The 12,168-nt window shown below is 44.1% G+C and overlaps 1 protein-coding gene across 15 annotated transcripts in view; it reads right to left on the bottom strand.

The window, feature by feature from the left end:
- Positions 1 to 4,870: 4,870 nt before the first annotated feature.
- The window catches only part of KIAA1328 (KIAA1328 ortholog), a 381,988-nt gene continuing 374,690 nt past the window's right edge, over positions 4,871 to 12,168 (bottom strand). For all 15 annotated transcript variants that reach the window (XM_027127776.1, XM_027127772.1, XM_027127780.1 and 12 more), the window contains one exon: positions 4,871 to 6,621. In XM_027127776.1, the coding sequence (XP_026983577.1) occupies positions 6,411 to 6,621 (211 nt within the window). In that variant the 3' untranslated portion in view covers positions 4,871 to 6,410. The remainder of the gene's footprint in view (positions 6,622 to 12,168) is intronic.

Here is a 12,168-nt window from a genome sequence, read left to right as displayed (position 1 = left end):
GAGGTCTTTCTTTCCAACTCAGTCCCGGGCATGTGACGTGGATCCTAGGTTGTCTGATCTGCAGCCCCTACCTCTCCTTTGGGTGGGTCGTCACAAGGTCCACACTTGGGAGGAGGTATTAGCAAGCCTGATGGTAGCGGTGTATCAACTCTACACCCTTCTATCCAGTCCTGCGGACGAGGGGTGGCAATCTCTCAACACCTCACCTGACCTATGGCAACAGCTTTGTAACAATTGGTGTCTCTGCCTAAAGTGCCACCCGCTTAGGCTAGAGGAAGGCTTGTACAGTAGAAAGAGCACAGCTGTGGAACTAGACAGCTCCAGTCTCCAGGCCACTTACTAGCTCTGCCATTTAGCAGCTGAGGCCCAACACCTAGCCTCTCCAAGATCAGTTTCCTTACCTCTAACAGGGGGATACTGCCACCTATGTTTTGGGGTTGCTGTGTGGATTAAATGAAATAAGGTATCTATGGACCTTGCTCAACATTTAGTAGGCACACAGTAGATGTTTCCTTCCCAACCTTATCCCATCCCCTCTGATAGAGCCTGACACTACTGCAAGGTAGATATTTCTAAACAAGTAATTCCAAAATAGTTTACGGATTTTGTTGCTTGAAGGATGGAACTCCACTGCCTGACATTTAACATTCTTCATAATTTGGACCCAGCATATTTCTCTCGGTGTAGGTCGATGCCTTCTCTTGTGGAACCTCACCTACTAGCTGTGATCTCCTCACCATTCTTTCAAAACACATCTTGAGCTTTCTTGCCAATGAACACTCAACTTCTGCACTTTCCCACCCCCCAAGTCCTTCCCCACTCTCCATCCATCTTAGATACTCTAAGCTACTCCAAATCCTAGGTCAAATCTCCCTCCTTTCACTCCTTCTCCCACAAATCCTAAGTAAACTCAGCCCAGCAATTTGCTCTCTGAAACCATAGTGTTTACAGCTTCCTACCTGTTGCTGGAAGACATACTGTGATGGCTTCTGTTTTATTATTGTTAAAAATTTGAAGTACAAAGCTTTGTCTTCTATCTAGCCTGTAAGGTAACTGAGACGTAAATGATAATAATGATAGCTACCATTAGTGGAACACTTTGTATGTGCCAGGTACTATTCCTAGGCCCTTCACACACATTATTTCACTGAATTTCACCCTTACAACCATCCTATGATGTATGCGTTATCATCCCAATTTTACAGATTAAGAAATTTAGGTTTAGTGTGGTTCATATATTGCCTAAGATTATTCAGCTAGGAAGCAGTGTAACTGAGATTTGTATAAGGTCTACTGAGTTCCACAGCTTGTGCTGTTAACCTCTTCCTTAGTGGGATCAACAACATCTAACACAATGCTGGGCCCAGAGGAGCAACTCAACTGGCCAACAGCACTGACGAAGACAAGCCTTGGGTTCTGGCAAGTCACGGTCAAAGCGGTAGCCCTACTGGCAACATATGATATAGGTCATTCCTACTGGTTTTACTAGCCACCTCCCCTACCAGTTGAAGATGTGCCTCACCCTAATTTTGGCCACTGTCTTAAGAAGAAGTCTTAACTAGGGCTGTAACAGCCTGTATTATTTAAGAAGACAGTGATGTCCATTATGCCACCTGGAGAGGTTTACCTTTTTCCCAGGGATGTTTCTTGAGACAGCCTTCCCATGGCCTCCGCCTCCACAAACGGAAAGCAGCTCCAGACGGTGGCACTTGAGGTTTACTGACCTAAACCCCCCGAGGAATGGACACGCTGCATTTTTGCCCCCTTGGCCCGAGTGGTTTGTGAGAGCTCACTTCTAACAGATGGTGGTAGAATGTTCAGTCCTAGTTGAGATTCTTAAAAATGTTCATCTTGGAACACCAGATCAAGGTAGTGATGCCCTGCAGTGGGGAGGGTAACATCTTGGCAGCCAGACTGGCCACTGACAGGATGAGAGCTCACCTTTCTCTGAACTTTCTTCATCTGTAAAATGAAAGTGATGGATTCCATGGGCTCTAAGGTCCAATCCAGCCACAGAATTCTGTGACTCTGGAAGGTGATGGGATTATGGGGGGGGGGCAGTAAGGAGTGGAGGTAGAAAAGGCCCTGAGCATTTTCTAGGTGCTCACTCAATTCTGAGTGTGAATGTGGTGGAGGTGGATGGGAGGGAGAACAGCTATGGAGCTGAAGCCTGAGAGGGTAGAAAGTCCCAGTCCTAAATGGAACAGTGGAGCCCAAGGGGCTCAGGAACAATCCACTTTGAATAGCAACTCTGAGAAGCTCTGAGGAACTGTGTAGCTGGCTACTCATTTATGAACCTGGCTCTCTGGCTGCCAGGTTATTCTTCCTCTGAGGACCAGGGTGTCACCCTCACCCTACTCATCTCTAGCTTTGTTCCTAGACTCAAGGGTTATCTTATTACAATCGGGGCAACGATTACTTAGCTCATTTTCAGCTTGGGAGCCAGCTGAGTGATTTTGTCCTTGCCACCTCTGTCTCTGAGGGGAGCTGCAAAGCCTCCTGGCTCAGGGGAAGGTGTCAGGCTGACTGCGGGAGCAGGGGCAGGACAGGGTCTCTGCCTGTCTTGGTTGAATCCACAGAACTGGCTGTCTCGGTGATCTCAGAACTGGGCATTTCAGGTACCCAAGCCCTCGCCTGTGTTCTCCCAGCACTGAAAGCCAACTAGGCAGCACTATTTTTCCTGTGTCAAAGTGCCGAGACATTTCATTGCTAAGCAGTTTTTGGGAAAAGCACAAAGAAGGGACTCAGAGGTGTGGATAGATGGAACCTCCCATTCTAGTGACCACACAACCTAGAGGAGGCTTGGTGTTCGTGTGATGGGAGTGAACCGGACTCAGCCATGTAGGACGTGGCAAACTACTTCCTTTCTTTCAACTGACCATAGGTTCCTGTTGTTTTAACAAATACTGAGAGAAGTAACATTTTGATAACCTGAGGCTCTTCTCTTGCTTTCAAGCTATACTCCACTTATCCGATGGGGGATGTTCAAGGAACAATTCAATATCCAAACCACATGGGGAGGGCTTCCCTGGTGGCGCAGTGGTTGAGAGTCCGCCTGCCGATGCAGAGGACACGGGTTCATGCCCTGGTCCGGGAAGATCCCACATGTCACAGAGCGGCTGGGCCCCGTGAGCTGTGGCCGCTGAGCCTGCGCATCCAGAGCCTGTGCTCCGCAACGGGAGAGGCCACAACAGTGAGAGGCCCGCGTACCGCAAAAAAAAAAAACAAAAAAAAAACAACACATGGGGAAAACAGCCACTGAAACATTGGCTATGACGTCAGACTTCGTCCAGCTCTGCTCCTTTAGGCCTGTTCCCTCCCCAGAGTTTCTGACCAGCAAATCTCTCATGTGAACAATGGTGCTGAAAACAGCGCCAAGAGGAAGGAATGGCTCTGGGGGAGGAGAGAGTCCCTCCATCCCCATGACATTTGGGGAGCTCTGGACAATTCCCCTCACGGAGGTCAGGTTTGTAAACACAAATGTGCCTCCTGGAAGGGCGGCTGTCAGAGAAAGCTTCTCCTTGCCTGACTTTGGTCTTCTACATCAAGCACTTTGGGCCCTGCTTAAGGAGCTTCCATGGGCGTTTGTCCTGCCCCGTTTTGTAAACACTGATTGGTCTTTCTCTCCCAGAACAGTGGGAAGCAGGGTAGGCGATGTGGTAACACAACCTGCAGCATCGCCAACACGTGTCCCGTCTTGCTTTGGGGAAATGGCTGGAGGCTGGGCAAGCGCATTACAGCCATTCACTGTTGGGAGCGCTTAACAGGGAGGAAAGGCAGATTCCTGTGTGCCAGGCCCTCTCCCTTGGTAGGTTAGTCTTCAATTAGGTCAAGCCTCTAGGCTCCACAAAAGCCTCGAGGCTCTAAAACAACCTTTAATACATATATATAGATCTCAAAGTGAGACACAGATTAAAATGTTAACATATATTGTTCAATTCATAATGAAGATGTTAGACTAGACACAAATTCACATCCTATTGCCCTGACGACCAGAAAATGCCTACAGGATAGAGAAAGGCAACTGGCGGGGGCAGGGAATGTGGCATATGAAAAATAGGTTGATTGATGCTCTGCTGAAAATCCATCTTTGCTCTTCCAAATTGCTCATTCAGGAGAAGCAATTAAACTCCATCTTGTGGCTTGCGACCCCCCAAAGCCTTTACTTTAGGTCCTGTTTGATTGTTCTAAGGCAAACAAGCTTCTTGAAGAAATCACAATCCTTTTCTTGGTCTTTCTGGCATCCTCTTACTCCAGAGAGCAGTAAGGGCACTGGTGTCCAGAATAGGAAAGTGTGATTATGGATGATCTGAGGGAGCTGGGGGTACTTAAGGTGGTCATGACACGCGGGGCAAGGAAAAGGTAGCTCTGGAAACCTAACTTTAACTGAGAAAATGGTCAAGGGCTCTCCGTCTGTTTTCACCCAGTTTTTGGCCACACCAAAGAAAGCTCTATTTTCCAAAGGCTTCTGGAATGGGATGAAACTGATTCAGTTGCTTTCTTAGGGGTGAACTGTAAGAGGAAACTGTAATCTGCAATAATTTTCAACCTTTCAACTGAATGACTACAACTGGTTTGTCCTGACCTGATATCTACCTCAGATTAAGAATATAGCATGGACATATATACACTAACAAACGTAAGGTAGATAGCTAGTGGGAAGCAGCCACATAGCACAGGGATATCGGCTCGGTGCTTTGTGACCGCCTGGAGGGGTGGGATAGGGAGGGTGGGAGGGAGGGAGACGCAAGAGGGAAGAGATATGGGAACATATGTATATGTATAACTGATTCATTTTGTTATAAAGCAGAAACTAACACACCATTGTAAAGCAATTATACCCCAATAAAGATTAAAAAAAAAAAAAGAATATGGTATTGGTAGGCTATATTCTTCTCTCCTCCAAAGAACAAAAGGACCCAAGTGAAGGAAGGTTGGGCAGAGGTGACAGGGCCTCAGTCTGAAGAGACAATGAGATGTGGATTTACCCAGACAAGGAAGTTGCTCCAGAAAGCTCTTGTAGGCTGAAGTAATCTAGTTTTGATAAAGACTTCAGGGAAGCCGTGCAGTCTCACTAAGTGCCGGCTGCCCTGCATGGTCTGACGTTAGCTACCAATAATGACTGACAGGCCAGGGGCTGGCGAAAGGGAGAGAGAAAAAGCAACACGCTCCACACCAAATAAAGTCATCAAGTGATGCATATCTTCCCCTGGCTTCCAATGACTGGCAAGTGTTAAACTCACTGGCTCTACCAGGCTCATCATACTGCCCATAAGCTTGAGACGCCTCTAGAGTCCACTGTAAGCTGAGGGACCCATCTCAAGTGCCCTGCCGAACGGGAGAGCAGAGAGAGTACGTTTCGAGTGCACTTCTTCCACAGGCTTTCTCTGTGAGGCCTAGTGGGAGAAAGGGGGAGACTCTGCGTGGGGTGGTGGAACATTATCTGGCAAGTGGAGGTGGTTCTTTGGGGCCATGAGACAGTGGTCTTGAGCAGAGCACGCAAGGCCTGGTCAATCAGGGCCTTGACTCCACATGGGGAGAGAAGGGAGGCCAGGGGAAGTCTGTCAGCCTGTAGCAGCTGATGGGAAGTTCACCAGGGTGAGTAAAACAGACACTTGGGGCAAGAAAAAATACTGAGAGAGTGCTCTTATTTACCCTGGGAAATGGCCGACCATAGGATAAGCATTTCAGGCCAGTGCCTCCCCTAGGGCAGTACTCGCTTGTGCAATCTCATGCTGATTTCTAAGGGTTGGGAGGGCCTCCCTCTAGCTCATTAAGCCCTTTTGGTTATAGGGTGGGCAGCGGCCAGGCTGATGACTGCTGAGACTGACTCACAATTGGCCCTCAGTGTTGCTTGTGATGGGAGAGGCACCACCAACTCTAACCTCTGAATTAACTGACTGACTTAGAAAGAGGTAGGTGGTAAGAGAACAGGGTGGAGAGGTAAAAGGGTCTATCTTTCTGAAATTGCTTATGTTACAAAGGGGCTACGTTTAAACTAGAGGGATCTCTCAATGGAAAGGTTTTCCTTGTGTACAAAAGAGAGCCAACCTTTTCCAGCAAAATATTGAGAAGGAAACACTCTTGAATGAGGCTGAGTATGCAAAGGCCTCTGCCATGCAGAAAGTGTCCCATGTTAATGTTCTAATCTCTGCTTGGCATAGAAAAGCTACTGTCCTCCACCCCCATCCATCCTTAATGTGTTGTCTACTGATTGGTCTGATCAGAAACACCCTGGGTTGTTAGAATGATTTCTATATTCGACACGTAACAGGATGCTAGTGAGATAGGTCCCTCCCTGTGAAAGGAGAGACACAATTACGTTGCAGTCAAATAATTAAAAATCCTGGATCAGTATATAAAAACACCCACTCATTTCTGACGGAAATTTTGCAGCATGTGCTTCAGTGTCAAATGAAAAAGATATCTTCCAGAATTTGATCCTCCTCCAGGTCTTCAGGGGTCCTGCCTGCCCCGGTCTTGTTCCAGGTTGATTTCAGAGGACTGAGTAGGCAAGTACTGTGATGCCATGACCCAGCTTCTCTGGAGCGATGGGGCCGTGGTTTGGAAGCAGTCTTGGGACTCAGAGATTGAACCAAATCCAGTAGAGATGTCTCATACCTGTTAACACATACAACCCAGACAGAAAATGATCAGATCAGTAAAACATTAAAATCCAAAAAGCCCACAGAGATGGGCTTCCCAGGGCAAGAATCAGACCACAGATCACATCATATGCAGGAGGGCCTTCTAGGGGAACTTTAGGGAAGTTCAGAGGGGCTCTGCTGTCTGTCTGTCTCTAAGCTCTTCTTTTCTGCTGACTACTAACATTCTTTTCTAACCTGTGAAGACAGACCGTGGGGTGGACAAAGTAATCATGATAACAATAACAGTATTAGTAGCAACATTTATCGCAGGCTTACTAAAGCATCAGGCACTGTTCTCAATGCTTTACATGTATTTCACTTTCATTTAACCGTCTACATAATCCTATGAGGTAGGTCCTGTAGTACTCTGATCCCCATTATATACACGAAGAAAGCAAGGTTCAGAGAAGTAATGCGCCTAGCAAGAAGAAGACACTACACGGCAGGGTCAGGATTTGAACCCAGGTCATTTGCTTCCAGCCCTTGTACACAGGACACTATGCTGCCTCTCAACTTCTTTGCAGCCAGACAGACTTGGCTGAAATCTCTGCTCTACCATGTGCAAGCTCTGTGACTTAGGGAAAGTTATTCAGTCTCTCAGTTCAGTTTGTCATGTGTAAGGGACCAACAGAAATCCTGTTAGGATTAAATTAATGAGTTGGTATAATTAACCTGTGATAAGTACTCAAATGAAATGAACCACCACCAACCACAACAAAGACCGGTTTTCACCCAAAGAAGGTGATGTTGTGTATATGGTGGGACTGGAAGGGAGTCCTCTATTATGAGCTCCTTCAGGAAATCCAAACAATTGATTCCAACAAGTACTGCTCCCACTTAGACCAACTGAAAGCAGCACTCGACAAAAAGTGTCCAGAATTAGTCAACAGAAGATGCATAATCTTCCATCAGGATAACGCAAGACTGCATGTTTCTTTGAAGACCAGGCAAAAACTGCTACAGCTTGGCTGGGAAGTTCTGATTCATTCATCGTAATGGAAAGTATTTCAATTCCCTGGAAGACTGTAAGAGGCACCTGGAACAGTTCTATGCTCAAAAAGATAAAAAGTTTTGGGAAGATGGAATTATGAAGTTGCCTGAAAAATGGCAGAAGGTAATGGAACAGAAGGGTAAATACGTTGTTCAATAAAGTTCTTGGTGAAAATGAAAAATGTGTCTTTCATCTTTACTTAAAAACCAAAGGCAGAGGAGAGGGGGAAGACGGCGGAAGAGTAAGATGCAGAGATCACCTTCCTCCCCACAGATACATCAGAAATACATCTACACGTGGAACAACTCCTACAGAACACCTACTGAATGCTGGCAGAAGACCTCAGACCTCCCAAAAGGCAAGAAACTCCCCACATACCTGGGGAGGGCAAAAGGAAATAGAATAAACAGAGACAAAACAATAGGGATGGGTTCTGCACCAGTGGGAGGGAGCTGTGAAGGAGGAAAGGTTTCCACACATTAGGAAGCCCCTTAGTGGGAAGAGACTGCGGGTGGCAGAGGGAGGAACTTAGGGGCCGCAGAGGAGAGCACAGCAACAGGGGTGCGGAGGGCAAAGCGGGGAGATTCCCGCACAAAGGATCGGTGCCAACCGGCACTCACCAGCCCGAAAGGCTTGTCTGCTCACCCACCAGGGCGGGCGGGGCTGGGAGCTGAAGCTCGAGCTTTGGTCCGAGCGCAGGGAGAGGACTGGGGCTGGCAGCGTGAAGGGGTTAGTGCGCCACGGCTGGCCGGGAGGGAGTCTGGGGAGAAGTCTGGACCTGCCGAAGAGGCAAGAGACTTTTTCTTCCCTCTTTGTTTCCTGGTTAACAGCTGATCTTTCAGCAGAAACTCTGCAAGCCAGAAGGGACTGGCAGGACATATTTAAAGGGATGAAGGAGAAAAACCTACAACCAAGATAACTCTACCCAGCAAGGATCTCATTCAGATTTGATGGAGAAATTAAAACCTTTACAGACAAGCAAAAGCTGAGAGAGTTCAGCACCACCAAAACAGCTTTACAACAAATGCTAAAGGATCTTCTCTAGGCAAGAAACACAAGAGAAGGAAAAGACCTACAATAACAAACCCAAAACAATTAAGAAAATGGGAATAGGAACATACATATTGATAATTACCTTAAATGTAAATGGATTAAATGCTCTCACCAAAAGACACAGACTGGCTGAATGGATACAAAAACAAGACCCATATATATGTTGTCTACAAGAGACCCACTTCAGACCTAGAGACACATACAGACTGAAAGTGAGGGGATGGAAAAAGATATTCCATGCAAATGGAAACCAAAAGAAAGCTGCAGTAGGAATTCTCATATCAGACAAAATAGACTTTAAAATAAAGACTATTAAAAGAGACAAAGAAGGACACTACATAATGATCAAGGGATTGATCCAAGAAGAAGATATAACAATTGTAAATATTTATGCAACCAACATAGGAGCACCTCAATACATAAGGCAAATACTAACAGCCATAAAAGGGGAAAGCGACAGTAACACATTCATAGTAGGGGACTTTAACACCCCACTTTCACCCATGGACAGATCATCCAAAATGAAAATAAATAAGGAAACACAAGCTTTAAATGATACATTAAACAAGTTGGACTTAATTGATATTTATAGGACATTCCATCCAAAAACAAATGAATACACATTTTTCTCAAGTGCTTATGGAACATTCTCCAGGATAGATCATATCTTGGGTCACAAATCAAGCCTTGGGAAATTTAAGAAAATTGAAATTGTATCAAGTATCTTTTCCAACCACAACGCTATGAGACTAGATATCAATTACAGGAAAAGATTTGTAAAAAATACAAACACATGGAGGCTAAATAATACACTACTTAATAACGAAGTGATCACTGAAGAAATCGAAGAGGAAATCAAAAAATACCTAGAAACAAATGACAATGGAGACACGATGACCCAAAACCTATGGGATGCAGCAAAAGCAGTTCTAAGAGGGAAGTTTATAGCAATACAATCCTACCTTAAGAAACAGGAAACATCTTGAGTAAACAACCTAACCTTGCACCTAAAGCAATTAGAGGAAGAAGAACAAAAAAACCACAAAGTTAGCAGAAGGAAGGAAATCATAAAAATCAGATCAGAAATAAATGAAAAAGAAATGAAGGAAATGATAGCAAAGATCAATAAAACTAAAAGCTGGTTCTTTGAGAAGATAAACAAAATTGATAAACCATTAGCCAGACTCATCAAGAAAAAAAGGGAGAGGACTCAAATCAATAGAATTAGAAATGAAAAAGGAGAAGTAACAACTGACCCTGCAGAAATACCAAAGATCATGAGAGATTACTACAAGCAACTCTATGCCAATAAAATGGACAACCTGGAAGAAATGGACAAATTCTTAGAAATGCACAACCTGCCTAGACTGAATCAGGAAGAAATAGAAAATATGAAGAGACCAATCACAAGCACTGCAATTGAAACTGTTTTTAAAAATCTTCCAACAAACAAAAGCCCAGGATCAGATGGCTTCACAGAAGAGCTAACACCCATCCTCAAACTCTTCCAAAATACAGCAGAGGGAGGAACACTCCCAAACTCATTCTATGAGGCCACCATCACCCTGATACCAAGACCAGACAAGGATGTCACAAAGAAAGAAAACTACAGGCCAATATCACTGATGAACATAGATGCAAAAATCCTCAACAAAATACTAGCTAACAGAACCCAACAGCACATTAAAAGGATCATGCACCATGATCAAGTGGGGTTTATTCCAGGAATGCAAGCATTCTTCAATATATGCAAATCAATCAATGTGATACACCATATTAACAAATTGAAGGAGAAAAACCACATGGTCATCTCAATAGATGCAGAGAAAGCTTTCGACAAAATTCAACACCCATTTATGATAAAAACCCTGCAGAAAGTAGGCATAGAGGGAAATTTCCTCAACATAATAAAGGCCATATATGACAAACCCACAGCCAACATCGTCCTCAATGGTGAAAAATTGAAAGCATTTCCACTAAGATCAGGAACAAGACAAGGTTGCCCACTCTCACCACTCTTATTCAACATAGTTTTGGAAGTTTTAGCCACAGCAATCAGAGAAGAAAAGGAAATAAAAGCAATCCAAATCGGAAAAGAAGAAGTAAAGCTGTCACTGTTTGCAGATGACATGATACTATACATAGAGAATCCTAAAGATGCTACCAGAAAACTACTAGAGCTAATCAATGAATTTGGTAAAGTAGCAGGATACAGAATTAATGCACAGAAATCTCTGGCATTCCTATACACTAAGGATGAAAAATCTGAAAGTGAAATCAAGAAAACACTCCCATTTACCACTGCAACAAAAAGAAAAAAATATCTAGGAATAAACCTACCTAAGGAGACAAAAGACCTGTATGCAGAAAATTATAAGACACTGATGAAATAAATTAAAGATGATACAAATAGATGGAGAGATATACCATGTTCTTGGATTGGAAGAATCAACATTGTGAAAACGACTCTACTACCCAAAGCAAGCTACAGATTCAATGCAATCCCTATCAAACTACCACTGGCATTTTTCACAGAAGTAGAACAAAACATTTCACAATTTGTATGGAAACACAAAAGACTCCGAATAGCCAAAGCAAGCTTGAGAATGAAAAATGGAGCTGGAGGAATCAGGCTCCCTGACTTCAGACTATACTACAAAGCTACAATAATCAAGACAGTATGGTACTGGCACAAAAACAGAAAGATAGATCAATGGAACAGGATAGAAAGCCCAGAGATAAACCCATGCACATATGGTCACCTTATCTTTGATAAAGGAGGCAGGAACGTACAGTGGAGAAAGGACAGCCTCTTCAATGAGTGGTGCTGGGAACACTGGAACACATACTTTTACAGGTACATGTAAAAGTATGAGATTAGATCGCTCCCTAACACCATACACAAAAATAAGCTCAAAATGGATTGAAGACCTAAATGTAAGTCCAGAAACTATCAAACTGTTAGAGGAAAACATAGGCAGGACACTCTATGACATAAATCACAGCAAGGTCCTTTTTGACCCACCTCCGAGAGAAATGGAAATAAAAACAAAAATAAATAAATGGGACCTAATGAAACTTCAAAGCTTTTGCACAGCAAAGGAAACCATAAACAAGACCAGAAGACAACACTTAGAATGGGAGAAAATATTTGCAAATGAAGCAACGGACAAAGGATTAATCTCCAAAATTTAGAAGCAGCTCATGCAGCTCAATAACAAAAAAAACCAAACAACCCAATCAAAAAATGGGCAGAAGACCGAAATAGACATTTCTCCAAAGAAGATATACAGACTGCCAACAAACACATGAAAGAATGCTCGACATCATTAATCATTAGAGAAATGCAAGTCAAAACTACAATGAGATATCATCTCACACCAGTCAGAATGGCCATCATCAAAAAATCTAGAAACAGTAAATGCTGGAGAGGGTGTGGAGAAAAGGGAACACTCTTGCACTGCTGGTGGGAATGTG

Source organism: Aethalodelphis obliquidens, unplaced genomic scaffold (assembly GCF_003676395.1).
Source record: "Aethalodelphis obliquidens isolate GAN/ISIS:26980383/991018 unplaced genomic scaffold, ASM367639v1 scaffold32, whole genome shotgun sequence".
Classification (NCBI taxonomy): Eukaryota; Metazoa; Chordata; class Mammalia; order Artiodactyla; family Delphinidae; genus Aethalodelphis; species Aethalodelphis obliquidens.
The sequence above is the reverse complement of the archived record's forward strand: the minus strand, read 5'-3'. Positions and strand labels throughout refer to the sequence as shown.